We start from the raw sequence: 26,910 nt of genomic DNA, 5'->3' as shown, positions 1-26,910 counted from the left end.
ATGATCATCACAGCTTGGAACATTAGGGGTCTTAATGACCCCCTAAAACAACAAGAAGCTCAACATTTCTTGCTGGTAAATAAGGTGGATTGTGGTGCTTTGATTGAAACACATGTGAAGCACAAAGCCATTAAGGATGTTAGTACGAATTTCTCTGGTTATAATTTAGTTCATAATAATGATAGTCATTATAATGGATGGATATGGATCTTTTGGAAGCCTAATATTCTTTCTCTTACTGTCTTGCACAAGTATGCTCAGCATATGCATTGCTTGTTACTTTATACAGCTTCTCAAAAGTTTATTGAAGTGACCTTTGTGTATGCTTTTAATGCAAGACTGGATAGAAGGGAGCTCTGGAAGCAGCTCAACAACATTTCTTCCCAGGTCTCCCAGCCTTGGCTCTGTTTAGGGGATTTTTTAATGTGGTGTTGAACATGAAGGAAAGATTGGGCAGCTCTGATGTGCAGCTAGCTGATAGTAATGAATTTAAAAATTGTCTTGATGCTTGTAGTCTGGTTGACCACCCTTCTACTCGCTGTCACTTTACTTGGAATTACAAGCTGTTGGAGTATGTGTCCTCGACAATAATGCGATCATATGTTTAAATCTCATAATAAGAATGCATAAGGGAAAGTAATATTTTATTACCAACTGATCCACATTAATCGGTAATGATTGGCTGACTAGAGTTTGACATTACTGTCGTATGACGGTGGTGATCAGTTGATCCCTTAAGATCATACCTGTAGGGTAACACTCTTAATTGATTAATTAATTAATTCTATGTTGATACAAGTTAATGAATTCCTTAAAATTGAACACGTGATTTTGTGAGTAAGAATACGTATCTTATTGTAATTCGATTAAATAAGATTCGTACTAAGTAATTAAATTGTTTTATTACTTAGGTTTTTTTATTGTTTATGAAACATTTAAAATAAGAATGAATGGTTTATTATAAATACAAGTTGTTGTGATTTATAATTCTATGACCCATTTTAAGTACTTGTAATTGTGAATTACTAGTTAATTTTGTATGTGATTTATTTTGTTTATATATAATGATTTTTAATAAGTTAAAATTGCATTATTAAGTAACGTGTCTAGTAACATGTCCAATATGTCACTCTACACAAATTGACAATTAACAAAGTTAAAATGGAGGTCACCTATTATGAGGTAAAACCAAAACAAAGGGTGTGATAGTGGGTGTTGTTTTATCAATTATTTTATTCGCATGCTTAAGGACATAATTATGTGCCTTTTGCATAAAACAAGAACAACACCCTACCCTATACTTAGATAAGAGAAAAAGGATGTCTTAAAAAGAGAGTATGCTCCCCATACACCCTATGGAACCGACACCCCTTTCCTCTCTCATCATATTGAGAATTGTTCTCTACAATTATTCATTCTTACAAATAATTATATTGATAATTTTTCCAATTTTCTCTCTAGATCTTGTGAAGAACTAATAAGAAAGAAAAACTCAAAAAATCACTAATATTATTCTATCATTACAAAAAGTAGTAAACTATAATATTAGTTGTTAATTTTAGGGCATGTATACTAATTTCTAGTAACAAAATTAGTATATTTATTAAGTGTGATTATCTTGGTACAAATCCTTGAGGAGTAGATTCTACTATTGGATCTAACGGTTTCTTGGAGCACTTGGATTTTTCTTGAGAAGACTAATTTGGAAGGTGTCCAAATTAGTATATCCATTCGGTCCTCCCTTGTAAGTAGATCGATTTCTTCTTACTTTGTTTTAATAATGTTACGCATGCATATGATCTAATTAGTTTATGACTAAACTAAATTTATATAGTTATTAGAAATGTCTAATAAAATATTAATGAATCTTACAATTGGTATCAGAGCAAGAGTTGTTGCATGCATAATCGGTTTTGTTTTTCCGAGTTAAAATGTTAACATATTAAACTTGTATTTTGTGATTTATGATGATAAAGGCCACGAAATTTTTTGCATGAATGGCATTCTAGTCCTAAATTGATTTTAGGTCATTTTGTTGATTTATGGTATTTTATTGCTCTTTAATATGATTTTAAGTATTTTTATTACATTTTATTGAATAAAATGTCACTTAAAATGCTAAACTTAGTTAGACTATGATTATGACGTTGAAATTTTGACAAAACCTCACATGCATATTTTACACTTTGTATGTAAAATTTCGTGTAAAATGGTTTTATATTGCATGATTTATGATTTTTACATGATAAAAATGCATTAAATAGAGGTATTTTGGTTAAAATTAGTTAGACTTCGTTTCTATCCATAAAATTTTAGTTTGTTGTCACATGTAATATTTAAACAATGTATGTAAATTTTGAGATAAAATGGTTTTATTTTGTTTGATTTATGATTTTTAGATGTAAAATTCACATAAATAGTGGCTATTTTAGCAAAAATAGCTAAGATGAATTTTATGGCATAAACATTTTTCCCAATGTTGTATATATGATATGAACACCATATCTAAAGTTGCATGTTAAATTTCATATGATTTAAATGGTTATTAATTTTTATGTGATATAAATTGATAAATAGCAACTTTAATAGTCATTAATATAAAAATTCAATTTTGGGCTTAAACATTTGTCATTTCCAGATTTTAGAAACTTATGTAGAATATTCAAAATTTTAATTTTGATTCATCACATAATTTTATGTTTAATTTGGAATTAAAGGGTTAAAATTATGTTTTATACGATTTATTCGTGAAATAAATTAAAATAATCTAAGGGCAAATTTTTATTAAAATTTTGGAATGTTGGGAATTTTCCAGAATATACAAAACTATGATTTTGAAATTTTCGAATTTTTATGACTTTTTGGGAATTATTTCCTTATTATTATGAATAATAGTGTTTAAAGAGCAATTATAAAATATCAAGTTGAATTATTGTCAACTATTTAGTGAAGACTAAATTTTTGAGTCCTAAGAAGGTTGAGGTAATTAACTTGGACATACATTTGATTTATGTAATATTGTGTGATTTTAAAAGGTTAATTGTCACAATAATCCATAAAACCGGACCAAATATACGATATTAACTTAAATAGGGCGATTTGGCATATCACATGGCATGTTTCATACATATATTAATGCTGCATTTTTAGTATGATTGTCATATTTTATTTTATATAATTTTTAATTATGTAATTTGTACTTAGCATGGCCTTAGTTTTTAATTGATATTTCCCGAAATGAATGAGGATAACGATTCGATTGTAATTAATGTGATCTCGTATCACTTTTATTTTTATTTTGTTTTTCTTTTTATAATGTATAAAGTAGAAAAGCTATGTAATTTATTTATTCCGGAGATCCTTGAAGACGATGCCATTTCGAAAGGCGTTCCGAGAAAGACGATGTTGCCTTGAAGTGCGTGCCAAATGAAGTTCAAGGGACCAAAGGAGTTTGTTTCTGAATTTTTAAATAGTTTATTAGATTTACTATTTTAGGAAGGCAATCCTAGGATTTTATTGCTTTGCTTCGCATTTGTTTTATATGTTTGCATGCATAGCCAAATCGTTATAACAACACATGCATATTATTTTATCGAGTCATCGACCGTGTCAATTATAATTATCGTAGTTTACCGCTTTAGTTCACTTAGAACGAGATAGATAATAAATTGACAAGACCTCTCACTAAATAATAATTTAGAATTAGCCTTACCAAATAGTAGAACAATGAGCCCCAATTTCATAAGGAAGTAGGCTCGGCTCACCGGGTTGCTAAACTTGTTACGTTGGGTAAGTGGGTGATAAATTGCTACTACATCGAAATTTGGATTGAGCTCAACGGAAGTATTCGCGACCGTAGCCGCATGTGTTCCGGGCTTAAGATAAATATTAAAGTAATTTTATCGACCGAGAGTTCTAGAAGTAGAATCGATTAAATAGTTAATCCACCGAGTTATATTGATTAGGGATATATCGGCTCACCGTGCCTGAATTAATATGAATTTGGATCTCGGGATCATTTATAATAGTTGGGTAGAGGTCACTATATAAATGCTAAAACATTCTTAAATGTTTTTATATATAACGATGAATGTTTGTTTTTGCCACTATTTTATTGTTTTATGTTCTTTATTATCGCTCCTAAACATATATGATATCAATCCAATTGTAACACGAGTCTCCGCTAAACCACTATTACTTACGATAAATAGAATCTTGTTCTAAAATGAACTGTATCATAGGTTGTGGACTAGATCCATAGGAATCGTTCTATTCCATAGAACTCGATAGGAATCGTCTTATACAACTATAAGATTAACGTCTTAAAAATTCCTTACATACGTATATTCTCTGTGAAGAATATGAATAGAAGTAGTACTTGATCAAAATATGTTTTGATAATATCTTCTATGCATCCATGGTTCAAAAGTCTTATTGCTCAATCTAAACACTCGTCATCATAGCATTTAAGTTGTTAAGCACATGACAATATAAAATTAGTAAATTAATTTGTTAGAAATTTTTATTAACCAAATACCACTCTAGAGTTCATCCTTGTAAAGGATTAACTAGGAATTTATATGAAGATAAGTCTTCATCAAGTAGAAATTCTTGAAGTGAGTAGGAGCAATAAGAAGTAAAGTATCTATCTTAATTTTTAAGGATACAACTAGGCTCGAAAGAGAAAGTGTTGGACACTAAAATAGAGACAAATCCCCAATAAGTAAAGATCAAGGAAGTTGGTCGTGTGACACCAACTTATTCCTTCTTGAATATGTATGACATTGACATAGCCTTCTTGCGAATTATCACGTCATGAGTATTTGATACAAACTTGTGAACAATGTTAGAAAATACCACATTTCATGATTATGAAATATGGCAAAAGGATGTCAAAAACCACCTTTCTAAATGGGTATTTAGAAGAGGATGTGTTCATAACAGAATCCGAAGGTTTTTTAATCCTTAGAATCCTAGCATTAAATTATCGTACGACGACTAGCAAGAATAAATTCAGAGATTTACATGAATGGAACTAGGGTATATAGTTGCCATTTCATCCATAGACATATAAGTGTTATATTTTATTCATTGTATAAGACTCAAATTGGTGACCCCAATTATTTCTCGATTCTCGATTGAAATTGCATTTAGAAGACTAGTTTTGACTAGTGTCCCAAACCATCTGATTGGGAATCTCTTGGTATGTGTGCGAATCTTGTATTCAAAGCAAGATTAATTCATGACTTCTTTCCAGAAAAGAATTATGAATAAAGCAAGATATTCACCCTATTTACACTTTGAAGTGTATGGTCGAATACAATTTCAATAAAAAAGGGTTATTACTTCTTCATCTCTTTTACCAGCGAACTAGGTAGATACTTGGTATCCACTTAATGAGGTAAGAAGAGAAATTCTTTGAATAAGTTCAAATGAATGTTTAAAAGTATCAAAACCTAGATATTAAAACCAAAGTATTGGTACTTTGTTAAAATAGGGAACAATAAAGTGAAGACTTTTATGCACCAAAAGGAGTGTGATATGGTATCACATGTTCACCTTCATAATATTAGAAAGTGACAAAGAATCCTATACGATATGATTGAATCTTTACTATAAATTTGGAAGTAGTTTCCATCACAATTTGTCCAGTATTTATTTATTCCACTAACTCAAAACATAATTAAAGCAATTATGTACATTTCATATGAGATATGGTTAGGCATGGTACCTAAATTATAGCTTTTTCGATAGTGAACATGTGGTCTCTCTTCCTACATGATCACGAGAACAAAAGGTTTGTGGCTCGTGATGTTGTCTATTAGAGAAAAGAGGATTATTTCTTATAGACAGAGTGGGAGAAAATGTTCAAGAGCCACAAACTGAGAATAAGACGTAGGAAGATGTTCCTTCTTTGTCAAAAACAGTAAATATTTCTTTGAAATCTAAGTGGACATGAGTCATGTTATTTTAGAAAGTAACAAACTTGTAACTTATTATGATGCTTTATCTAGTTTCAACTTCGCAAAATTCCGAAGCAAGAATAAATATGAAAATGTTTATTTAGCTTGGTTGGTTGGTGGCAAGGGTTTTCCACACAATAACAATGCTTCATTGTATTCGGATATGATTTGATATAGTTGGATTATAAAATCATCTTGCATGAATTTTGTAAATTGCAACTATCCTAAATTAGGATGCGAACTTAAGAGGAAGTCTTAAGTAGATGTCAAAGAGTTGAATTGTATGTTTTGATCATGTGATAAACATTTCTCGAATTGTCGAGTAGTTCGGTTTATACATGGAGTTTAGTGGGAGTAATGTGGTGTTATTAGTCTTATATGTAAGGGACATATTGATAATTGTGAATGATGAAAGACTTAGGAGAAGAATAATACATCTCTAAGGTATCCAGACCTATAAGGATAGTTCTGAGTGGATATTAGCGTTAAATGAATATTCTTATATTAATAAGAGTCTAGTCATGTTCAAAGGTATTGAACATGTAGAAATTGAATCCACCTGCTTCCGCTGCGGGAGTAATTCATTACGCTTAGATGTATCACCATTCTTAAATTTCGCATACTTGGAGTATGACGAAAAGTTACAAATCAATTTTTTGAGAAAAGTCTCTGTATAGCCAGAAAGTTCATTAGTTAGTACTCAGAAAGTACTAAAGATATGAACCTAAGCATTTAGATGTGAGATGGATTCATGTGTAAGGAGTTACACAAAAACCATGTTCTAAACACATAAGGATGGTTAGAGAACCATCTTGGCTATATTATTTAAGGAGCAGATCTGCTAGAAACGTTCTAGGTAGTAGAACACTGAGGGATTAACAACGGAAATTGAGTACACTTGCAATAACGAGATATGCAAGAAGGAAGGGATGATATCAGGATTCGGTTTTGTGAATTGGAAGAACCATGGTAGTTCGTTCCAATAACCGTAGGTCCTATCCCTACACACTGTGAGGACAGTCGGAGTTATTCCAAGGCTAAGGAACCTATCTCTAGATTGGATCTGGACATGTACTCAAAAGGTTGTTATAATAAAGATTATACAATGGGAAATAGTATATAATAAGGTTAGGGAAAGTGCAAAGTGTTGCTAAAACTTGCTAACCAAGGCCTTTTAATAGGCTAAGCATGATAAGTCATGCCATTTCAATTGAGTTGAGATGTATAGTTATTTACAATATTAAGTACAGATTGTAGATTATATAGTAATTGATATGGTATCAATTTTACATATGTGATAATGCATTCATCGTTTGAGTTTTATTAAAAACTCTTCTATTACTTTGTTATATCCAAATGGGTTGTAAGGACAACGTTGAAACCCATTAAAGTGAACTGGATTAACATATTATTGGCCCCTAGTTTCTTATATGAGGTGACGTCTCGAAGTAACTAGAGTGTGATGCGATTGATGGCAAGTTCAAGTGCCATAGAGTCATGGGAGATGACTAGTCGATCACATAGGCAGACTGTATGGGACACTCTGTTGGGTAATGACCGCTTATAGAGTTTTGGAAATTTTTATAGCCTGGTCATGGCGAGAGCTACTATAGTATTCTTATGAGTCAATTCTTTAACTAAAGATTGTTCGCCTAAGATGGCACAGGTTCAGAGTGACTTTGATTTATGTTCTATGACCTTCGTAATTGGGGTGAAATGGGCATGTTTTGGGTCATGATGAGTTGTGGCTATTCGAAGGGAAGAGTACAATAGGAATTGTCGATCCCTGTCAGGGTTATCTTATATCTCAAGGCCACTAGAGGAGTAATGAACTGAAATGCGTGGCCACGCTCGGAAGGTATCTATGGTAGATAATTCCGGTCAGACAGTTATTCTCCAGATCGAGGAAACCACTCATGATATGGTCAAATGCAAGTACGACCTGCAAGACACCTTGCATTGAGTTGGAGATAGTAATAGGACAAGAGAATTGGTGACGCACACTTGTCGCGGACAAGTGGGAGACTGTTGGAGTATGTGTCCTCGACAATAATGCGATCATATGTTTAAATCTCATAATAAGAATGCATAGGGGAAAGTAATATTTTATTATCAACTGATCCACATTAATCGGTAATGATTGGCTGACTAGAGTTTGACATTACTGTCATATGACGGTGGTGATCAGTTGATCCCTTAAGATAATACCTCTAGGGTAACACTCTTAATTGATTAATTAATTAATTCTATGTTGATACAAGTTAATTAATTCCTTAAAATTGAACACATGATTTTGTGAGTAAGAATACGTATCTTATTGTAATTCGATTAATAAGATTCGTACTAAGTAATTAAATTGTTTTATTACTTAGGTTTATTTATTGTTTATGAAACAATTAAAATAAGAATGAATGGTTTATTATAAATACAAGTTGTTGTGATTTATAATTCTATGACCCATTTTAAGTACTTGTAATTGTGAATTACTAGTTAATTTTGTATGTGATTTATTTTGTTTATATATAATGATTTTTAATAAGTTAAAAATGCATTATTAAGTAACATGTCTAATATGTCACACTACACAAATTGAAAATTGACAAAGTTAAAATGGAGGTCACCTATTATGAGGTAAAATCGAAACAAAGGGTGTGATAGTGGGTGTTGTTTTATCAATTATTTTATTAGCATGCTTAAGGACATAATGATGTGCCTTTTTGCATAAAACAAGAACAACACCGTACCCTATACTTAGATAAGAGAAAAAGGGTGTCTTAAAAAGAGAGTGTGCTTGTAATACCTCGTACTTTTAGGACTTAAAGACATTAGTTAGTTATTTTAATAAACGTTTTAATAGAGTCACTTGGAAATTGTATGATATACTAATGGACCGGGCTAATAACTAATTAGTAGTTATATTATACTACATATTATTATGGTAATAATAATACTAATATAAAATAATAATAATATTAAAGGAAGCGTGTGTCTCACCCCATATACATACATTAAGCTATAACCTATTCCCCGTATTGTGCTCTCACATAAAAACAAGAACAAAAATAAAGACACCAAAAAAAAGAGTAATCGGCATATACGCCGTTGTTAACCAGATCGCCTTGATTTCCTTCATCGTTATTCCTTCGTCGTTATCAACGAAGGTACACACTCATGCGTTACCTTTAATACGTTTTGTAGTCTATATGCTTTATCATGTCGTTTTATATAGTATAGTCCTTGGCTAATCTTGCGAGTTATTAGAGATGAGTATAGGGTCATTATGGGTCAATAATAGTCAGTCATGGAGTCGTCTTGGACTCGAGTCGAACGGGCTGTTTTCTACAGGCCGTGTATCCCTGTTTCGAATCAGTTTTCGGCAACGTTTTGCATCATCGTACAACCTCGTTGTTGCTTATTTCAGTCATAAACTTTTGGGACTTCTTAATATGAATATATGGCGTTTAATATTATTTTTACGTCATTAAATATCGAGGTTTATGCTTTGTTTGGAACAGCCCTGTTTCGGGCACAATTTGGGCACGTTTCGAGCTCGATTCGGAATCGGATCATGGGTATTTCATTGTTATTTGCTAGAGTGTCGATTGGGATAAGATAGATGATGATCTTATGTCTTTTTGGGAGCCGTGATAAGGTTGATAGAGGAGCGGGACAGCAGCTGATCATACTCTGTTTTGGTTGACGTGTTTGTGTGGGTGATTACATAGTGAGGTTTACGTGAGTTAGGGTGGTAGTGCGTGATATGGTTGTTGGTTGATTGATTAAGTTGGGAATTATTTAATATATAGTAGTGCAATTAGTGGATGAAGAGTATAAGGTTTGGTTATTTATACGCAAAGAATTGTGGTGTCAAGGTAGTCATGGGGATGTCGATTCGGGGCTGAATGCGTGATGTCTTAGACTACTATTGTTGTTGTGTCGGGCCTGGTGGTGGAACGAGTCGGTCGTAGTGGTGTGAGTGGGGTAAGTCGTGTGTCACATGGTAGGGCTTCACTAGTATGGGGTATGATGTTTGATAATTTTTATACACAGCTAATGAAATCGTCAAATAATTAATTGATTAATGTAGTTCCTATTGATAATGAAATGGCTAATTTAGCTACTAATTAATATATGCTATAATTGTAGATCTCGGATTTGTTGAGGAACGTTATAATACCCCTTGCTTGATTTGGCTCGTGAAGATTTTCTAAACGGTAGGGATCCCTTACTCAATCTTGTGTTTAATTGATAATTGTGTTATTGGAAGTTGGGAATTCGCATGGTTATTATTGTATGCTGTGGTGATTAGTATTTCTATTGTTATTGATGCGGGAAAGAGATAAGCAATATTGGCCTTTGGGCTCCGTGAATAAATTAAGAATAATTGCCATTAAGTTGGTCCGTGTATGCCATTAAGTTGGTCCGAATATGCCATTAAGTTGGCCCGAGTATGCCATTATATTGGTCTGTGATTGCCATTAAGTTGGTCTGTGATTGCCGTTAATCGGTCCGTGAGGTAAAGCCGTTAATTAACGGTCTTTGGTTCTAATGGTTCTAGACGGTTTAAGTTTATTGAATGTGTTTCCTTACTGTTTTATTTATTCCTACTCAACCTCGAGGTTGACCGTGTTTTTGTGAACACCTGTGATGAACCGTAACTGGGGAGCAGTTTTGACAGGTACTAAAGATTAGCTGACTTGGGAGCATTGGGAAGTGAGCTCGACATGGACCATAGTTGCTGTCTAGACCACTTAGTTGACTTATACAACTTTATTTATGTTATTTCCGCTGCGTAGTATATTGTAATGCTAAGATTCAAATTTAATCGGTTGACAATGTAATAACACCATTATTTCAGTTAAAGTTATTAAAGTACTTTGGTTTGTTTTAATTTGTATCATTTACCTCGGGCAACCGAGATGGTAACAGTCCTATTTATTGGGAATGTCTTGCTAAAGGCTCCTAAATAAATGGGGGTGTTACAAAGTGGTATCAGAGAAAAACGATCCTCAGGCCTAACCAATGAATATAATAATGAATATAGGATGTGTCTAATAAAATGAACCCGGGTAGAAACTGGTAGGAGCCCTTTTGGCTTAGGATGAGAAGGTACCCTCACTCCGAACCCCGACCCTTCCAGTTTTGAACCGGTGACCTCGAGATATAATTAAGAGTGGGGTAAATTAAAATGAATGTTGAGTATTTCTTAGGATTCATTGTGACTTGGAGGTGTATTGTTTTCATTGATTGGATGTGTATTGTTGATGACCAAGGTTACGGGGCGTAACCTTGATTTTAAGGAGAATGGGATGGATAAAATAATGATGTGATGTTGAATTATAAAGATCATGAGCATGAAAATAATTGTTGAATTTGTATTCATTATTTGATTATAGTAGTATCATGTCTAGCGATATGCGGTTATGTGAATCCCGAAACCATGTTATTTACAATGTTGTTGGATAATTGAATTTGTGATAGGGATACTATGAAAGTTTGATGACCAAGATGTGTTAATACAAGTTTAGGAGAGTGATAATAAGAATTTATGAGTTAGTAAAATGGGATATGGAAACTTGACCTTATTTATCAGATTTTACCCCTACTTGATTTAGTTGCAATTTGACCTCTATTAATTGTCTAAGGTTGAAATTTTTATGAATGTTAACTCAGTGAGTTAGTTTTCCAGTGTCGTTGGTCTAATCTTAAAAACTTTTACTGTTTGGGAGAAATAAATATTTTAGTGAGCAGTGGTCAGAATGTTCATGTACAGTAACGTTTTCGACAAACGATTTTGTAAAATTTCTCATTTAATTTGTACTTAATGTTTTTACCTAATTCTAACTCCATTGTTTAAAAGACTAAAATATGTTTTCAATTTGATAGGCCACGTTGCAAGCTGAATGTTTGACAATTAATAGTGATTTTTACAAGTTAACCTAAAAATTTGACGTTTTGCTGATCAGTTTTTGTTTCGACCCACTGAATTGTAAAAATCTTTATAAATTAATTATTCGAGTTTTGGACTTAATTCTTTTTCTTATGCTTTTAAAACTCTTTATATTCTCTGGAAAGTATAAAAACTCAACGTGGAATATAATGGTTAATTAATGGTGAATTTTGAAAATTACAGCTTGACTTTGATTGCCGAAAACGCGAGTCTTTCCAAAAGATTAATATAAATGTCTTATAAGTCCTTAACCTGTGATAGTTGTGTTGGGAAATGTGTCCTCAACAATAGTGCGATCATATGATTTAAATATCATTATTAAATCTCATTTCAAGAATACGGAAGGGATGATACATTACATATATAGTCAACTGGTCCACACATATCGGTAATGATTGGCTGGCTAGAGTTTGACATTACTGTCGTGCGACGGTGGTGATCAGTTGATCCCTTGAGGTCACACCTAAAGGACGATTCCCTTAATTGAAAAGGTTAATTAGTTGTATACCGATACAGATTAATTAATTCCTTAAAATTGAACAATTTGATTTGTGAGAGAGAAAATTGATATCTTATTATAATGGGATTAAATAAGATTTATTTTAGTAATAAAATGCTTTGTTGCTAAAATTATTTATTGTTTGAGAAACAATAAAGATAAGAATGAATGGTTAATTATAATTACAAGAAGTTGTGAATTATAACTATATGACCCATTTTATTTATGTGATCAAGTATCACTAGTCAATTTGTTGTATGAAATTTAATTAATTCATGAAATGATATTTATGTGATAAATATGCATTAAATTAATTAATAACATGTATTCTACTACATGTGACATATTGTGTGACAAATGACAAATTGACAAAATAAAATGGTAGTCCATTTTAAGTACATGGACCGAAAAATGGAGGGTGTGTTAGTGGGTTTTGGTTGTTTTATTTTATTTGATAAAATAAACATAATGATGCCTACCTACTACTAGTCTTACACATCTTACACACCTACTATTTTTGAAAAGAGTAAAAGAAAATGAAATGATGCCATTTAGGCTCCCTAAAACCGTGTGACTCCATCTAAATGGATGTGAGTTGGTTCTTTTCTTTTTCTAACACACTACCATTCAATACACATGCAAAATGTTCATGTATCCTCTCTTCTCTCTCTTTTATCTTCATCAAAAAGATGAGATTTAATCTAAATTGTTCATATAAGATTACTAAAATTATCAAAGTAATATATGAGTATTAGTAATCAAATTTAAGGTAAACCACAATATAAACATCTAGTGCATGTTAGTTTGTGGGATTAAGGGATTGTCTTGGGTGCTACTAATTGGAGAATCTCTACTTTGGGATTTTTGTATGTTCATCCATTAAAGGAAAGCTCAAGAACAAGTGAGTAGGAGGACTCACTTGTGCCCATAAATCCGAAAATCACATGGTGAGATATAGATTTTTCCATCTCTTTAATTAATGTTTGCATGCATAAAATCCATATTTAATTTTATGACAAATTAAATAAAATCACATATATGAATATGTATGTATATAGATCTACATTTCTTTCAATCGGTATCATGAGCCGCGGTTGTTTGCATGCAAATTGGTTAAAAGTTTTTCCGAGTTATATGAATAACAAATAAAACTTGTAAAATTTGTGTTATTATGATATATCACGAAATAATTACATGCATGTTAATATTTCTGGTCCTAAAGTGTTTTAGGATATTTTGGTTAATTTTTCGGATTTTTATTGTTCATATTTAATAATAATGACATTTAAATGTGATTTTATGAGTAAAAATGTCATTTTTGGTCGAAAATTAGCTATACTTCGAATTTTCACTTGGTTTTTGGATATGTTGTCACATATATTATTTTGAGATAACCTGTAAATTTTCATAATTTTTGGACTTGTTATGCTCGAAAAATGGATTTTTCGTCATTAAATTCGGATTTAAGAGAAAAATAGGTTAATATGAGTTAAATTTCGAATCTGGTCATAGCAAATTAATATGTTGTCACATGCAATTTTACAAGATGTGTGTAAAATAATTGGCTATAAAGAAGTCTTTTAGCATGATTTATGAATTTTTGAAGAAAAATGGCATAAATAGTGACATTATTAGTTGAAAATTAATAAAACATAACCTATGACTTAGGAAAAACGTCTAATGTTGCATTTTATTATATTTTTCAGATCTAAAATTGAAAAGTTAATGAAAATAATTTTACATGTTTTTATGATTATTTTATTAAATATCGATAAACCGCAACATTGTTTTTAGGAAAAATTTGAAATTTTTAACCTAAGATTTTGAACATTATGAGTGTCATGGAATTTTTCCAGAATGTTCATGAATTTAAATTTCAAATTTTGAATTTATTTGAAATTTTTGGATTTATTTGAAGTTTAATAGCTTATTTTTGTAAATTTTTGTCCATTTATGAACAATTTTGTAAATAAAAGTTAATTATGGTCAAATTACTAGTGGAGACTATATTTTGAGTCCTAAGAGGTTAGGGTAATTAACTTATGCATAAATATGAGTTTGTGCATTTTTGTGATTATAAAATGTTGAAATCACGCAAATCCGTAAAAAAACCGAGTAATATACGATATTGGCTAATTAAAAGGCGATTTAGCATAAAAATTGAGCATGTTCATACATATTATAATGCTGCATTTTTCTTTATGATTGTCATAATTTTAATTTATGTAATTTTGAATTATGTAATTTTACTTAGTATGGCCTTAGATTTTAATTGATATTTCCCGAAATGTATGGGAATATCGATTCGGTTGTAATTTTTAATGTGATCTCGTATCACCGTTTTGTAATTTAATAGATTGATTTTATTTTAGTTACAAATGTATAATAGGAAATTATGTAATTTATTATGTAATTTTATTCATTCCGGAGTTCCTAAGACGGATTTCTTCAAGAATGGCGATACATAAAGACGGTGTTACCTCGAGATGCGTGCCTCAACCGAAGTTCAAGGGACCAATGGAGTTGGTTTCCGAATTTGTAATAGTTAAAGAGTTTTTCTATTTTAGGAAAGGCCATACTAGGATTTATTTATCTTTATGCTTGCATTTTATTTTATGTCACATGCATCGCTAAATCGCCATAACTAAAACATGCATTGTCATTTTATCGAGTTTATCGACCGTGTCAATTAGAATTATCGTAGTTCACCGCTTTAGTTCACTTAAAACGTGATAGATAATAAATTGACATGACCTCTCGCTAAAACAATTAATTGAGACATAGCCTTACCAAATAGTAGAAACCATGAAAACCTATTTCGTGAGGGAGTGCACTCGGCCCTACCGGGGTACAAACCTTGTTACGTAGGGGAAGTGGGTGATAAATGTCAATCCACCGAGTTCATGTTGATGAGGGTTTCATCGGCCATACCGTGCCCAAGTTGATGTGGATTTGGATCATGGACACATTTATTCGAAATTTGGATTGAGCTCAACGGAAGTATTCGCGACCGTAGTTGCATGTGTTCAGGGCTATAGATAATTATTAAAGTAATTTTATCGACCAAGAGTTCTAAAAGTAGAATCGATTAAAGCGTTAATCCACCGAGTTATATTGATAAGGGTTTCATCGGCCATACCGTGCCTAAGTCGATATGAATTTGGGTCTTGGAATCATTTATCATAGTTGGGTAGAGGTCACTATGTAAATGCTATACTTGTTTACAAGTATTAATAAAACGATAAATGTTAAGTTTTCCACTATTCCGTTGTTATTATTGTTCTATTTCTTTACCACAATTCATATACGATATCATTTCGATTTTTGATTCAAATCTCCATTAAAATATCGTAACTAAAGACAAATATGAGTTTGCTTCTAAAACCTCAAATGAACCATTGCTAAGGATCTCTGTAAAGAGTATAGATTAAAGTTATTCATTATCAAACAGGTTTTTGATTCTTGACTAACACATCTACTTGCAATGGATTGTTTTTCATGTACTTAAATGCATTAAGTACATCGAAGCGATAAAATTGTTTTGGTAATTAGTTTTGTCAAGAACTCGTAATTGACCAAAATAACGCAACCACTTCAATGAAAGTTTTTAAGACTAAAACGAACAAATGAAGAGTGTTCTTCATGAATTCAATTTTGCTTCTCAAAGCAAAGACTCATTGAAATGAGTGGGAGCATTCTCTTAAACCGTTAAGATGAGGACGAGGTTCAAGAAGTAAAGATTATAATGGAATTGATACAAGGTAATGTTAAAGGTAAAGTTGTTGAGAATAACGATACTAAACCTATCAATCCCGACCGATAAAGTTTCCATTGTCTTAAAATGTTGGACACGAGAAAGGAAACTACCCCAAATTATTGAAGAATCAACAAGTTAGTTGTGGGACATCTAATGGGACCTTCTTCTTTAAAGATGTTTATTTGATTAAACATAAAATTTTGCTAGTACTACTTCGTCTATATTAGAAACCAATGGAGGTTTTCATCATTGTACTTGATACATAGGATGATTAGAATATGACGACTAGCAACAATGATATCGAGAGACAGAGTAATTGTGTACTCAATCTAGTTTTTGGATTTAAAGTTGTACTTAATTATGACTATTAAGTGCATAAACTCTAAATAAGAATATAAACTTGTTAAGATGCAAAAGAGGTTTTCACCTTTGTGACCCTTTACACCATGATTTGATGTATGGCTAGCCCATCATCAAGGTGATTATATTCTAAACCAAACTAGAATGATATATCATGAAGATGATGTAAGACTCAAATTGGTAACCCAAGATTAAACCTTAAATTTTGGAATGATGAACGCAAAGAGTTATCGAGTACTCTTGAAACCATTAGATTGTTAATGGTGTATGCGTATCTTGTATTCAAAGCAAGATGTCTCGTGCCTTTTGGTTGAAAAGGAGATCGAGTTTGCAAATCATCGATCCAAAATAGGTTGATCATTTTCTTTTACCAACGATTTAAGTTGACGATAATATGTTCACTTAATAAGGTAAATAGAGAAATCTTTGAAGAATTTCAAAGAGTTCAAGGAATCACGATTTAGTCGTGATGGGATTATCAAAGTGAAGACTTTGATATAAGCAAAGGAAATGTGATATAGTATCACAAGTTAATCTCTCCTAGCACGCATTATGGAATAATGTGTGATTAGATAAGAAATCAAACGCTATTCGATATGGTTTGGATTTCAATCAAGTTACTTTGAGTTACTTGATCCTTTTGGGGATTTTATCATTTTTGTCTAAATTATTTTTCCACTAAATCGAATCATATGAGATATGAAATGGTAAGGGTACCATGGTTGTAAGTTTTCACAAAGAAACAAATGCTCTTTTTCCTCTTCAATTAACACGAGTACGACGGGTTTGCGGCTCGTGAAGCTGTCTTTCTAAAATACAAATTTATTTCTAGAAGACAGAGTGGGAGAAATTATTCAAGAGCCACAAAGATGTTATGTCTCAAGAACCACAAAGATGTTATGTCGCAAGAAACTGGACTTTCTTGACTACATGAGACGTTTTGTGTGAGACGTTGTTTCTTTAAAACCTAGGAGGTTAAATTCGTCACTTGTTAAAGATGATGAATTCATGCTACTTTTAAGAAAGTAAAGAGCTTATAACTTACAAAAGAAATTGTTTGATTCAAGTTGATTACTTCTAGAAGGTAATCAACAAATGACTTACATAAGAGTGTTTAAGTCACAACTCAATACTAAGGCTTAGAGCCATGAAAATCCGAAATAAAAAGGCTTGATTAGTTGCAAAGGGTTTTGCAGTAATAAAGAGAGATTTCAAGGCTTGATTAGTTGCAAAGGGTTTTGCACTAATAAAGTGAGATTTCAAGGTTGATTGGTTGCAAAGGGTTTTTACACCAATTGAAATGCTTAAGTCTATTTGGATCTTCTTAGGGATTGTGTTTCATTATTATGAAATACATAGTGAGTGAATCTAAAACCCACTTCTTCAATTAGAAGTGATGTATTCAATACATGTCTTGAGTTTTGTAGATTCTTGCAATCCCAAGATAATGTGAAACTTAAGAGAGGGTCTTAAGTAGGACATCAATGAGTTGTAATCAACATTTTATTCATGTGATAAAACATTTCTCGATAAGTCAAGAAGTTGTGTTTATACATGGAGTTTAGTGGGAGTTACGGAAATTTTAATTAGTCCGATATGTGGATGACATATTGATCATTGAGAATGATTTAAGACTTTTTGAGTATTATAATACATCTTTAATATCCGGATCTATGAAGATAAATCCACATGATATTAGCGTCAAGAAGAAGTCTTATGTTGATAAGATTCATGACTAGTTCAATTAAATTGAACATATTTGATTGATTTCATTTGCTTCCATTTTGCCAGATCAATTAAATGAGTAATGATGTATAACACTTCATATACTTTGAGTATGATGAATTGTTTTCAAAATCGAATTTAAGTAATCTTTACCTGGTATGTAAAGATTACCCTTAAGTGCTTGCAGAAGCATTAAGGAAGTAAAGCAAAGTGTTTATGATGCAATTTTGTGTAAGGGTGTTACACAAGTGACAATTGACAATTGAGATTGCGCATGGTTTCCGACAAAACCATAATCAAAACACATCAGGATGGTTAAGATACCATTGTGGCAATATTAATTAAGAAGTAGATTTTCTAGAATCGTTCTAGGCAATAAAGAACAATGAGAGATATTTATAACGGAAATTGAGTACACTTGCAATCATGAGATGTGCAAGAGGATGAGTCCCGCACACCGAGAAAACAAGTGGGAGCTATTCTTAGGCTAAGAGGGCCTATGTCTTGATTGGATCTCGACACGTACTCGGAAAGTTTTGTGATGCAAATGTATACATTACAAAGGAAAATGAATATGTAGTAAGGTTGAGTAAGGTACAAGAAGTTGATAAAACCTACTAACCGAAGCCTTCTCAAAGGCTAAACATGATGAGTCATGCCATTTCAACTGAATTGAGATGAATAACTACATAAAAGATCAAATTAGATTATAGAATATGAAGTAGTAATCAAGCATTGACTATTCATATGTGATAATCGCATTTGTCGTTTGAGTTTTACTCTAAAACTCTTCTTTTATACTTTGTTACATCCAAACGGGTTGTAGAGACAATTGAACCCCGTTAAAGTGAACACGGATTAGCATTGTATTTGCCCATAGTCACTTGTATGAGGTGACGTCTCGAAGTGACTAGAGTGTGATGCGATTGATGGCAAGTTCAAGTGCCATACGGTCATGTGAGATGACTAGTCGATCACATAGGCGATCGTTAGGAACACTTTGTCGGGCAAAGTGACCGCTTATAGAGTTCGGCAAATTTATAAAGCCTGGTCGTGGCGAGAGCTACTATAGTATTCTAATGAGTCGATTCTTTTGACTAAAGACTATTCACCTAAGATGGCACAGTTTCAGATTAACTTTGATTTGTGTTACTACGACCTTCGTAAATGGGGTCAAATGGGCATATTTTGGGTTATGATGACTGTGGCTAGTCGAAGGGAATGAGTGCGATAGGAATTGTCCATCCCCTTGTCAGGGTTAAAACAATATCTCAGGGCCACTCGAGGAGTAATGAACTGGAAATGCGTGGCCACGCTCGGAAGGTATCCATGGTGGATAAATTCCGGTCAATCAGTTATTCTCCAGATCGAGGAAACCACTCTCGATATGATCACTTGCAAGTACGACCCGAAAGACACCTTGCATTGAGTGGGAGATAGTAATAGGACAAGAGAATTGGTGACGCACACTTGTCGAGGACAAGTGGGAGATTGTTGGGAAATGTGTCCTCAACAATAGTGCGATCATATGATTTAAATATCATTATTAAATCTCATTTCAAGAATACGGAAGGGATGATACATTACATATATAGTCAACTGGTCCACACATATCGGTAATGATTGGCTGGCTAGAGTTTGACATTATTGTCGTGCGACGGTGGTGATCAGTTGATCCCTTGAGGTCACACCTAAAGGACGATTCCCTTAATTGAAAAGGTTAATTAGTTGTATACCGATCTGATTAATTAATTCCTTAAAATTGAACAATTTGATTTGTGAGAGAGAAAATTGATATCTTATTATAATGGGATTAAATAAGATTTATTTTAGTAATAAAATGCTTTGTTGCTAAAATTATTTATTGTTTGAGAAACAATAAAGATAAGAATGAATGGTTAATTATAATTACAAGAAGTTGTGAATTATAACTATATGACCCATTTTATTTATGTGATCAAGTATCACTAGTCAATTTGTTGTATGAAATTTAATTAATTCATGAAATGATATTTATGTGATAAATATGCATTAAATTAATTAATAACATGTATTCTACTACATGTGACATATTGTGTGACAAATGACAAATTGACAAAATAAAATGGTAGTCCATTTTAAGTACATGGACCGAAAAATGGAGGGTGTGTTAGTGGGTTTTGGTTGTTTTATTTTATTTGATAAAATAAACATAATGATGCCTACCTACTACTAGTCTTACACATCTTACACACCTACTATTTTTGAAAAGAGTAAAAGAAAATGAAATGATGCCATTTAGGCTCCCTAAAACCGTGTGACTCCATCTAAATGGATGTGAGTTGGTTCTTTTCTTTTTCTAACACACTACCATTCAATACACATGCAAAATGTTCATGTATCCTCTCTTCTCTCTCTTTTATCTTCATCAAAAAGATGAGATTTAATCTAAATTGTTCATATAAGATTACTAAAATTATCAAAGTAATATATGAGTATTAGTAATCAAATTTAAGGTAAACCACAATATAAACATCTAGTGCATGTTAGTTTGTGGGATTAAGGGATTGTCTTGGGTGCTACTAATTGGAGAATCTCTACTTTGGGATTTTTGTATGTTCATCCATTAAAGGAAAGCTCAAGAACAAGTGAGTAGGAGGACTCACTTGTGCCCATAAATCCGAAAATCACATGGTGAGATATAGATTTTTCCATCTCTTTAATTAATGTTTGCATGCATAAAATCCATATTTAATTTTATGACAAATTAAATAAAATCACATATATGAATATGTATGTATATAGATCTACATTTCTTTCAAGTTGAGGGGTAGGACTGATCATGGGAGGACCTAATAAGGGGTAATAAAAAGGATAGAATTGACCGCACCTTATCTTAGTAAGTATATAATATTTAAAAATGTTAAGCCATCTTTTCTCGGGTAGAAACTTATGTTGTTTCGTTTTACTTTTATAGAACCATGCCTCCAAAGAGATCTACACCTACACCCTCTACCTAGTCCCAAGAGGAGATTGATCATTTGATAGCTAGGAACGAGGCTCTGACTGCGGCATTAAAGGCTAAGGGGTCAGTTCAGGATCCAGCAAAGATGAGTGCTAGCATTGCAAGACACAACCCGACAAAATATGACGGATTAGGAGAACCATCTTTACTTGGGGATTGGCATAGGGAGTTTGATAACCTTTTTGAGTTGCTAGGATGTCCTACGGAGTTGCAAGTAGATCAAGCTGCTTACTATTTGAGGGGAAAAGCGGGTTTGTGGTGGAATCGTAGTAAGGAGGTCTTAAGGGAAGCTTGGAGGGAGAGTGATGAACCTTTTATCTCTTGGAAGGGTTTTAAGGAGACTATGAGAGCTGTATTTATACCAGAACATATTAGAAGTAAGATGAGAGCTGAATTTGATTCTTTCAAGATGACTGAGGAGATGACAGTAGAGACTTATTATAACAGGTTTATGAAATTGTCAGAATATGTAGCTGATTTGAATTTTAGTGATGAGATGTTGGCACTCAGATTTGAAAAGGGATTAATAACCACTATTAAGAAGAGGCTTGCAGCTGGTCAGGCAAGTAGCATGGATGATGTTTATCAACGAGCTGGCCATGCAGAGAGGATTGCTGATATGTTAAAAGAGGAAAATAAGGAGAAGGGGGAGAAAAGAAAAAGTGAAATTGTTGGCGAAGGGCAGGGGAGTAGTAAAAAGCAAGTCAATACTCAACCTAAACAATATTCGACAGGGGGAATTAATCTTAGTGGTGGAGAGCGATCTAACGATACTCGAAGTCATAGTGTGAGTCAGTGAGTGTATCATTGTACCAAGTGTGGAAATAACCACCCGGGCAGAAGTTGTGAGGGGTATTTAGTGACATGTTTTGGGTGTGGGAAAAGAGGTCATCGAGCGTATGAGTGTAGGAGTGCGAAGAGAAGTGGCGATGGAGGGGATAACCAAAGGAGCTATCAAACCCCATTACCAAGTATTGAGAGCAACATGAATCAAGGCAATGGAGGTGACCAGAGCAATGGTGGGAAGTCAGCTAGAGAAGCTAGTACGGTGCAAGGGAACGAAAAGAAGACTAACTAGTTATTGAATGGATTTAGAGGACTAATATGTTTGTGGGCATTTAAGATACTCGTAACATTTAAATAAAGTATTTTTTAGGAAATTTCGGAACGAAGTTTAATTTTAGGGGGCATGTGATACTACTGAAGTTTCTTTCTATTAAGTGGTTTTATACAATTGGTTATCTATGCTTTATATGTTATACAATTAAGTAACATGTGCGATTGTCTTCATAATATGAGTTAGTAGTGATAGCATTTCTATTGGCATGTATGGCCTCAGTTTTGAGTAGTATAGGTGAACTTCGGGACGAAGTTCTTTTTAAGGAGGGTAGACTGTAATACCTCGTACTTTTAGGACTTAAAGACATTAGTTAGTTTTTTTAATAAACGTTTTAATAGAGTCACTTGGAAATTGTATGATATACTAATGGAACGGGCTAATAACTAATTAGTAGTTATATTATACTACATATTATTATGGTAATAATAATACTAATATAAAATAATAATAATATTAAAGGAAGCGTGTGTCTCACCCCATATACATACATTAAGCTATAACCTATTCACCGTATTGTGCTCTCACATAAAAACAAGAACAAAAATAAAGACACCAAAAAAAAAGGAAAGAGAGAGGCGGAAGTCACAAGGAAACGAAAGAGAGTAATCGGCATATACGCCGTTGTTAACCAGATCGCCTTGATTTCCTTCATCGTTATTCCTTCGTCGTTATCAACGAAGGTACACACTCCTGCGTTACCTTTAATACGTTTTGTAGTCTATATGCTTTATCATGTCGTTTTATATAGTATAGTCCTTGGCTAATCTTGCTAGTTATTCGAGATGAGTATAGGGTTATTATGGGTCAATAATAGTCAGTCATGGAGTCGTCTTGGACTCGAGTCGAACGGGCTGTTTTCTACAGGCCGTGTATCCCTGTTTCGCATCAGTTTTCGACAACGTTTTGCATCATCGTACAACCTCGTTGTTGCTTCTTTCAGTCATAAACTTTTGGGACTTCTTAATATGAATATATGGCGTTTAATATTCTTTTTACGTCATTAAATATCGAGGTGTATGCTTTGTCTGGAACAGCCCTGTTTCGGGCACAATTTGGGCACGTTTCGAGCTCGATTCGGAATCGGGTCATGGGTATTTCATTGTTATTTGCTAGAGTGTCGATTGGGATAAGATAGATGATGATCTTATGTCTTTTTGGGAGCCGTGATAAGGTTGATAGAGGAGCGGGACAGCAGCTGATCATACTCTGTTTTGGTTGACGTGTTTGTGTGGGTGATTACATAGTGAGGTTTACGTGAGTTAGGGTGGTAGTGCGTGATATGGTTGTTGGTTGATTGATTAAGTTGAGAATTATTTAATATATAGTAGTGCAATTAGTGGATGAAGAGTATAAGCTTTGGTTATTTATACGCAAAGAATTGTGGTGTCAAGGTAGTCATGGGGATGTCGATTCGGGGCTGAATGCGTGATGTCTTAGACTACTATTGTTGTTGTGTCGGGCCTGGTGGTGGAACGAGTCGGTCGTAGTGGTGTGAGTGGGGTAAGTCTTGTGTCACATGGTAGGGATTCACTAGTACGGAGTATGATGTTTGATAATTTTTATACACAGCTAATGAAATCGTCAAATAATTAATTAATTAATGTAGTTCCTATTGATAATGAAATGGCTAATTTAGCTACTAATTAATATATTCTATAATTGTAGATCTCGGATTTGTTGAGGAACGTTATAATACCCCTTGCTTGATTTGGCTCGTGAAGATTTGCTAAACGGTAGGGATCCCCTACTCAATCTTGTGTTTAATTGATAATTGTGTTATTGGAAGTTGGGAATTCGCATGGTTATTTTTGTATGCTGTGGTGATTAGTATTTCTATTGTTATTGATGCGGGAAAGAGATAAGAAATATTGGCCTTTGGGCTCCGTGAATAAATTAAGAATAATTGCCATTAAGTTGGTCCGTGTATGCCATTAAGTTGGTCCGAATATGCCATTAAGTTGGTCCGAGTATGCCATTAAATTGGTCGGTGATTGCCATTAAATTGGTCCGTGATTGCCGTTAATCGGTCCGTGAGGTAAAGCCGTTAATTAACGGTCTTTGGTTCTAATGGTTCTAGACGGTTTAAGTTTATTGAATGTGTTTCCTTACTGTTCTATTTATCCCTACTCAACCTCGTGGTTGACCGTGTATTCGTGAACACCTGTGATGACCCGTGAATCGGGAGCGGTTTGACAGTACTAAAGATTAGCTGACTTGGGAGCATTGGGAAGTGAGCTCGACTTGGACCATAGTTGCTGTCTAGACCACTTAGTTGACTTATACAACTTTATTTATGTTATTTCCGCTGCGTAGTATATTGTAATGTTAAGATTCAAATTTAATCGGTTGACAATGTAATAACACCATTATTTCAGTTAAAGTTATTAAAGTACTTTGGTTTGTTTTAATTTGTATCATTTACCTCGGGCAACCGAGATGGTAACAGTCCTATTTATTGGGAATGTCTTGCTAAAGGCTCCTAAATAAATGGGGGTGTTACAGTGCTCCCCATACACCCTATGGAACCGGCATCCCTTTCCTCTCTCATCATATTGAGAATTGTTCTCTACAATTATTCATTCTTACAAATAATTATATTGATAATTTTTCCAATTTTCTCTCTAGATCTTGTGAAGAACTAATAAGAAATAAAAACTCAAAAAATCACTAATATTATTCTATCATTACTAGAAGTAGTAAACTATAATATTAGTTGTTAATTTTAGGGCATTTATACTAATTTCTAGTAACAAAATTAGTATATGTATTAAGAGTGATTACCTTGGTACAAATCTTTGAGGAGTAGATTCTACTATTGGATCTAACGGTTTCTTGGAGCACTTGGATTTTTCTTGAGAAGACTAATTTGAAAGGTGTCCAAATTAGTATATCCATTCGGTCCTCCCTTGTAAATAGATCGATTTCTTCTTACTTTGTTTTAATAATGTTATGCGTGCATAAGATCTAATTAGTTTATGACTAAACTAAACTTATATAATTATTAGAAATGTCTAATAAAATATTAATAAATCTTACACAAGTAAGGTGATGGCCTTAGATGGGCTAAGCTGGATAGGGTCTTGGCCTCCCCTCAGTGGTTGACCAACATTCATTCTACTATTGCTTATCTTAATGCTGTGGTTTCAGATCATTCTCCTTGTCTTGGTAATATTGTTGATATGCCTACCTCTAGGAAATCATCTTTTAAATACTTGAATTGTTGGGCTCTCTCCCCTCAATTTCAGGATAATGTGAAGGAAGGCTGGAGTAATCATTATTATGGAAATCATATTGCCACTTTGTTTCCGAAACTTAAAAAGCTCAGAGGTTCTTTAAGGAGAATTCATACTTCTATTTTTACCAATCTCTCTGCGAGGGTGGCAGAAGGTAAGCAAGCTCTTCAACAATGTCAAGACCAGCTTAACTGCTCCCCTATAGACCTTACCCTTATTGCTATGGAAAAAACATTATTAAAGGATTACCTGATGGTGAAGAGAGCTGAAATGCAAGTTCTTTACCAAAGGGCTAAAGTTCAGAATCTTCAGCTTAATGATGTTAGCACTAGATTTTTTTATTCCAGGCTAGCAGATAGGAGAGCTAGAAATAGTATTGGTATTATTCAGGATGAGAATGGGAAGTTGTGCACTGGTTTTAAAGAAGTTTCCCAGGGCTTTATTTCCTATTATAAAACCCTCTTCGGCACTTCCTCTCTTGTTCTGCCCCTTCTTACCTCTGTATTCCTGCAGGACGCTATTCCCTCTGATTGTTACAACCCCCTTGTGCAGCACGTGAGGGTGCATGAGATTATTGATGCTCTAAAGTCTATTGATAGGCACAAGAGCCCTGGAATTGATGGGTACTCTTCTGGTTTCTTTTTAGATGCTTGGCATCTGGTTGGGCTTGATTTTAAAACTGCCGTTTTTTAGTTTTTCCAGACTTGTTATATGCCCAAATCTACTAATTCTACTCTGCTGGTGCTCATTCCTAAGATAGAGACCCCTCTCACTGTTAAAGACTTTAGACCTATTGCCTGTTGCACTACTTTTTATAAGGTGGTGAGTAAAATACTAGAAAATAGGCTTCACCAAGTTTTAGACTCCATCATTGGCCCTACACAAGCTACTTTTGTGGCTAACATGGACATTTTTGACAACACAATGCTAGCTCATGAGTTGGTTTCTAAATATGGTTGTGCTTATATCACTCCCAGGTGCTTGCTCAAGGTTGATATAAGGAAGGCTTTTGACTTAGTAAATTGGGGGTTCCTTAAACAAAGTCTGCTCTATCTTAAGTTTCCTCCTCTTTTTGTTGAGTGGATTATGGTTTGTGTTACTTCTCCCTATTATTCTTTGCTTATTAATGGAGAGGTTCATGGTTTTTTCTCTGGAAAATGTGGGCTGGGACAAGGGGTTCCTCTTTCCCCTTATCTCTTTATCATTTGCATGGATGTGTTTGTAACACCCCCATACACCAAGGTGCCTTACCAAGACCACCTAATGCATGGAAGTGCTACCATCTCGGTTACCCGAGGC

General features: G+C 33.5%; 1 protein-coding gene across 1 annotated transcript; it reads left to right on the top strand.

The window, feature by feature from the left end:
* Positions 1–26,304, top strand: LOC141641032 (uncharacterized). The gene is made up of 3 exons (XM_074449710.1): positions 1–387; positions 444–571; positions 25,437–26,304. The coding sequence occupies exons 1-3, from the start codon at positions 1–3 to the stop codon at positions 26,302–26,304; spliced, it is 1,383 nt and encodes a 460-aa protein (XP_074305811.1).
* The last annotated feature ends 606 nt before the right edge of the window (positions 26,305–26,910 follow it).

Source organism: Silene latifolia, chromosome 2 (genome assembly GCF_048544455.1).
Source record: "Silene latifolia isolate original U9 population chromosome 2, ASM4854445v1, whole genome shotgun sequence".
Taxonomy (NCBI): Eukaryota; Viridiplantae; Streptophyta; class Magnoliopsida; order Caryophyllales; family Caryophyllaceae; genus Silene; species Silene latifolia.
The sequence above is the reverse complement of the archived record's forward strand: the minus strand, read 5'-3'. Positions and strand labels throughout refer to the sequence as shown.

Bases quoted from the DNA above. Each gene is read 5' to 3' on its own strand.
- LOC141641032 (XM_074449710.1), top strand. From the start codon at position 1: ATGATCATCACAGCTTGGAACATTAGGGGTCTTAATGACCCCCTAAAA. The intron at 388-443 runs GTCTCCCAGCCT...TTGAACATGAAG, and splicing joins TCAACAACATTTCTTCCCAG to GAAAGATTGGGCAGCTCTGA. The intron at 572-25,436 runs GTATGTGTCCTC...TGATGGCCTTAG, and splicing joins TGGAATTACAAGCTGTTGGA to ATGGGCTAAGCTGGATAGGG.